We start from the raw sequence: 5,774 nt of genomic DNA on the forward strand, positions 1-5,774 counted from the left end.
CATTAATAATAATGAGTGTCACTGCTTTATTAATGCTACTTACCATATTTCTGTCACTGACACAGGTCTCATGATGGACACTCAGAAACTAAATATATACAATGAGATATACAAAATGAGACAAACAATGAGTTTGCTCCAATGAGTTTGTCATTAAAACGTATTTTCAGTAATGGTATTTAATGTAGTTTAAGTTTGTAAACCGCACATCCAAGTGGTGTCCTAAACAAACAAACAAACCTTGGAGAAAAACAAAGAAGAACAAGGGGTATTATCAATAATTTAGAACAATAAAAGAAAGAGGGGAAAAAGCCAAACTAAAGTAGGGCATACAATAAGAGTGCAGCATAAAACTGCTATAAAATGCTAAAGTGCATTTAAAGAGCTCACCCATAAGCACTTGGAAACAAAAATGTTTTCAGGTGTTTGAAAGAGAACTTAGAACTGTATGTAGCCAGTGTAAACACTCCAGACCTGGAGATGTGATGAATGATACCTCTTCACTAAAAAACATAACAAACACTTCATATGAACGTGTTAAAGAATGGAAAGACGAGAAAGAAGCTGAAATCTGTCAGTCGATTACTGACTTGAAAATATGTGGAAAGAACTGAAGGTCAGAGTTCATAGAGGAGACCCCCAGAACCTTCCATATTTGAGGACAGTTTGGACCAAATTCACAAATGAGCATCCTGCGACTAGCTGCTCCTACAGGAACGTGGTCAGTCCTTTTCCCCTGTGTCATTTCACTATATCACACATTACACATACATTACACATACATTTCTGTAAATATATGTTTGATGTCTTTGTATGTGTGGATGACGTCACCATCATCAGCTGACAATTTCACACCAGTAGCCCCATTAGAAATATATTTACTGAGAACAATGTTGGTGTTCAATACTTATTTGTGTGTGTGTCCAGAGAGGGATCAAACAAGCCCATGAGGGTCTTCAAACACTATTCAAATTAATTTCAGGACAAGGCTCTTCCCCCAGGTCACTGTATCTATTTGACCCTGTGCCTGCAGGAAGGCCCCACGTGCTGTTAAAAATCACTTGAGGAATCAGCACCGATGACCAAAATGCTTTCCTAGTATGATATGTGTTTAACATGGAATTTTACACAAGAAAAGTTTGCAGCTACTGTGAACTCGTGTACAGACATCAGTTCTTGTTGAACTCTTTGGTGCAGGGGTCAGTTTGCATGTCTGTAGTAAGTAAAACACAAATGTCTCTCTTTTAAAAGAATTCAAGCCTTAGAGGGGTCATGTTCCTCCTTCTACATCCTCTTGTTGTGCTTTCTTGTTCTTCTTCCCGGCCGTCCTCCAGATGGGTCAGGCTTTGTGGAGGCTGCCTCCGAGACAACAGCAGCAGCTTCAGGAAGAGCTCGCGGACCAATTGGCTGATCGAAGAGGAGGAGGAGGAAGACGAGAACAAGGTGAGCGTGGCAGTAATATCGTGGAAAACTTCACTAGACCCTGTATTTTCTCCATTCGTGCTATGTAAACTAAAACATTTCAGCAACAACACGCTTTCATTTTGCTTTAATAACTGGAGCCTGCAGCTCTAAAATTTTATGAATACCATTGAGTGTCAAATATTACAATATTTTGTGTCAGGTTTATGTAAACCACTAACTATGCAGTTTAAAAACCATCTGAGATATCTGAGAAAAATCCAGTATCTGAGATACTGGATTTTTGAATATTTCAGTTTATGTTTATTGAGTTTAAAACATGAATATTTCAACGTTTGAATGAAATTCCTGGAAAAAAGAAATGTTTCCATGATGTTCACATTTTTTGAGGCGCACTCGTGTGTACTCTAGTTTTAGTTAGGCTCAAGTTTCCACATGGCAGCCACCAGAGGGCGACTCAAACGTTTGTCTTCACTTCTTATCAACTGTCATATGGTGTCTTTATGTACACGTTATGGTCCAGTCCCTCTGCAAACAACACAGTACTTCACAGGGAAACCAAAAGAATCATTGAATCAGTACGACTGAACCTGCTCAACCTAAAAAAGTGTGTTTTTTCTCTTCGGTTGTAGCTCTAAACAGCTCTGAACAAGCTGCTAACGCCCCGGTCAGGAGCATGTGGATGCTAGAGTGAGATTAGAGATGTGCATGCGCAGTAAGCAGCTGTTAAACAGATTAAATCCACCGATGTCGATCTTGTGTGTGTGTGTTTTTGCGGTGTCTTCCAACTGTTAAATAATCCTTTTGTCTTCCATAGGGAGAGATGGAGCTCCTCAGAGACGAGCTCCTCAGCACTGTCAAGGCCCCGACATCTACCATCTGCTGAGAACACGAAGGGGAGGTATGATGAACGTCTGAATCCGTGTTTTGTCATGATTGCACGTGCTTTCATCAGGATCAGAAACAGAAGATCAGGTGGACCGGTGAGGTCCGTGTGTTCTTCATTATAGCTCTGTGTGGTGAGCTGTGAATGGAGACATGTCAGGTGTGAAACATCATTCATGACTAGGTGACCATAGTTTTGTCTACCTTCTCCTCATTGACATTGTAAGTGTTGAAGTTGGGAAGCTTTATTGACAGACAGGAATGGTGATTTCTCTCCATAGGAATGAATGGGGTTTGTCAAAGTCAACTTTATTGTCAAATCTATTGTACATGTGTGATATACAGCATAGATGAAATTAAAGTCTTGGTGCAAACGGTACAGAAAAGTAATAATAGTACATGAATTAAACTAGTACTAACTGTAATATGAATAGTGCAATAAATTAAGAACTAACTGGATAAATATACTAACTAAATGAATTCAATTCAAGTGTACCACTAAGGGGGAAAGAACAAGATAGAATAAGCAGACAACAGTGAACAGTCAACCAAGGCATTCATTCTCCATAGGAATGAATGGGTGTGTCATTGTACAGGTGTACAATGACACACTGGTGTGGAGTCTCTAGATCACATGACCACGGAGCTATTACACAAAATGTCTGTCAATACAAATGAGTGGTGTTTGAATGATAATTTTGATGAATTTGGAAAATTTGAAAAAAGCAATAAGATAGAAACTGTCATTTATGTTCCTTACTGACCCTCTCAGGTCAACGCCAGTGGGTGATAACGTATGGATTGCATATATCGCCATGTAGATCCGATTTTGTTGTGTGATCAGAGCCCGTTAACCTCACGGTTGTTTTGCTACAACGTTCATACTCTTCATGCAGTATAAAGCAGGTGTATATCATAAAATGCCAACCTCACACACATCTTGAAGGGTCACTCACCTATCGCTGTCTCTTTCCCCTGGCGTCTGTAGGGAAAGTCCAGCATGGTTTTATCGACTTGGAGATGCTGCCACCAGAGTTAGGCATCACCATACTGTCCTACCTGAACGCTACCGACCTGTGTCTGGCCGGCTGTGTGTGGCAGGACCTGGGAAATGACGAGTATCTGTGGCAAGGGTAAGGAGGTTCACCTCCGTCAGCGGGCGTCTGCTCATGTGTTTGCAGTCAATTTCTCTTCTCTTCCCACTGGCTCTGATTATGACCCACACGTGTCACCCGAACAGGCTTTGTAAGTCCACGTGGGGTCACTGCTCCATCTATAACCGCAGACTTCATGCTGGTTTCTCATATCGAAGACTATATCTACAACTAGATGAAGGCAGCCTGACGTTCAACGCCAACCCGCAGGAGGTACCACACATCAGAAGAGCTCATTGCACACACACATTTGTGTCCAGAACAATGATGTCACCCGAGTTTTAGTGTTTGATGATGTAATCATTCGGAGGGGCTGATGTTTTTAGCAATCTTCACTCAAACTTCAAAGTGTGCGTGCGTGTCTGGATCTTCAATGAGTTGAGGCCGGCCGCCTTCAGACGTCCGCCACAAGATATATGTTCTCCTCCCCCCTGCCCCCCACAGGGTATCAGCTATTTCATGTCTAAAGGCATACTGGTGGATCATCCCACGGAGCTGGCCAAGTTCATCTTCTACACCAGACGACTCAACTGGAAGATGCTGAGGATCTACCTGGATGAGAGGTCGGCACACGGACACAGCACCAGCAGCCATCTCTCTCACACTTCATGCCAGCAAATACGCTCTGTACTTTGACTCTTCCGCTCTCATTCCACATTCATATTGTTCATCGTAGCGCAAATTGTCGCAGTGAGCTGAAAGGTCCTGGTCGCCCCCTGCTGGCAGGTCACAGTACCGCTGAGTACTCCCAGAGGACGGTTGTGTTTTCTCTGTGCGTAGCTGGGAAAATCACGTGACGCAGACAGTCCAATCACAGTCGGAGAAATGAAATCCAACATGAGTGGTCCCATATCCACCTCCTGTGTTGGGCTGTCCAGTAATGATCCATCATGATGTAATTTCATCCAAAATGTGTCGTGTGTCCTGTGGAACGAGAAGATTTCACTATTTGACCAGAGAGGGCGCTATAAGCTAAATCTATGCTGACACCATGTTGTTGCCCCCCACCTCACTTCCCCTGTACACACGACGATTAGGCTGAGGTCAAGGGTCAACCAGCCCCCGGTAGCCACAGTCAACTCAGCAGAGCTCCAAAGAAGCTCCATGTCCTCAAAGGCCTGCGTTTGTCTGCAGGCGGGATGTCCTGGATGAGTTGGTGACTCTCCATAACTTCAGTAACCAGTTCCTCCCCAACGCGCTGCGCGACTTCTTCAGACACATCCACGCACCAGAGGAGAGGGGAGAGTATCTGGAGACACTCATCACCAAATTCAGCCACAGGTTTTGTACCTGCAACCCAGGTCTGGTCCAGGAGCTGGGCCTCAGTCCTGGTCAGTGCTCACACACACACACACACGCACACACAGTAACTTCCACGATCATTTTGGCTCTGAAGAATAGTTTTTGTTAACAATGTAGTTTCCCGTGCACAGATGGAGGAACTAATGAACCGATGTGTCTGTGTCCTGGCTTCGAGTTCATTATTGATGTAATTATTAGAACCTGACGGCCCCACTGTGGATCACATGATTGATTAGGAGCTCATACCTCTGCAGTCAGTTCCAGAAAAACACCAGAAGAAGCTGAGGAATTCCACAGTCAGTAGAATCTCCAGATATGCAGACGATCTGAGACTAGGACGAGAAGTTGAAAACAAATGAGTAGTACTAGAGAACAAAGCCACGGTTCAGTTGATCAGGAGCCGGCGGACGCGTTCTGTGTCAGGGGTGGATGACGGCGTCTCTTCAGCCCCGACGGGTCCAACCTCTGGTTGTTGTGTGTCTCCGCAGACGCCGTGTACGTCCTGTGCTACAGTCTGATCCTGCTGTCCATCGATCTCACGAGTCCTCACGTCAAAAACAAGATGTCCAAGAGGGAGTTCATCCGGAACACTCGCAGAGCGGCGCACAACGTCTCGGACGACTTTGTCGGCCATCTCTATGACAACATATACCTGATTGGCCACGTGGCTGCATAGCTCCGCCCACCAGCTGTCCAGTAGAAGTCCTTCTTTTGCACTGAAGACGAGGGATCAATGGTTAGCCTCGTTCATCCCTGGACCGTTTGGAATGTTGTGGAAATCGAACAACAAGCGACGTGTACCTCTGCACTGTGAGACAGACCGCGCCACCAAATAGAGAAGTTGAAGGAGGTTTGTACGTGGAACCGTGGAGGGAGAGGACCCCCGGCGTTCTCTGCTCCACTCCTGCTGCTCCAACGTGATAACTCACTGACAACACTAGTGGACTTCACTCGTCAAAACAAGCTTGCGAGTGTGTCTGTGAATAACAAACCAAATGTCCATCAGTCACA

General features: G+C 44.6%; 1 protein-coding gene across 1 annotated transcript; it reads left to right on the forward strand.

Moving 5' to 3' along the window:
- Positions 1–1,334: 1,334 nt before the first annotated feature.
- Positions 1,335–5,439, forward strand: FBXO8 (F-box protein 8). Its single transcript, XM_078622382.1, has 7 exons — positions 1,335–1,443; positions 2,240–2,323; positions 3,296–3,440; positions 3,548–3,674; positions 3,906–4,024; positions 4,596–4,792; positions 5,252–5,439. Exons 1-7 carry the CDS (start codon positions 1,335–1,337, stop codon positions 5,437–5,439), a joined length of 969 nt encoding a protein of 322 aa, XP_078478508.1.
- The last annotated feature ends 335 nt before the right edge of the window (positions 5,440–5,774 follow it).

Source organism: Lampetra planeri, unplaced genomic scaffold (assembly GCF_965212315.1).
Source record: "Lampetra planeri unplaced genomic scaffold, kcLamPlan1.2.h2 scaffold_1488, whole genome shotgun sequence".
Lineage (NCBI taxonomy): Eukaryota > Metazoa > Chordata > Hyperoartia > Petromyzontiformes > Petromyzontidae > Lampetra > Lampetra planeri.

What these genes read in the sequence shown, in the direction of transcription:
- FBXO8 (XM_078622382.1), top strand. Translation starts at nt 1,335, where the DNA reads ATGGGTCAGGCTTTGTGGAGGCTGCCTCCGAGACAACAGCAGCAGCTT. An exon ending in AGGAGGAAGACGAGAACAAG is followed by an intron (nt 1,444 to 2,239) that starts GTGAGCGTGGCA and finishes TGTCTTCCATAG; the next exon opens with GGAGAGATGGAGCTCCTCAG. An exon ending in TCAACGCCAACCCGCAGGAG is followed by an intron (nt 3,675 to 3,905) that starts GTACCACACATC and finishes TGCCCCCCACAG; the next exon opens with GGTATCAGCTATTTCATGTC.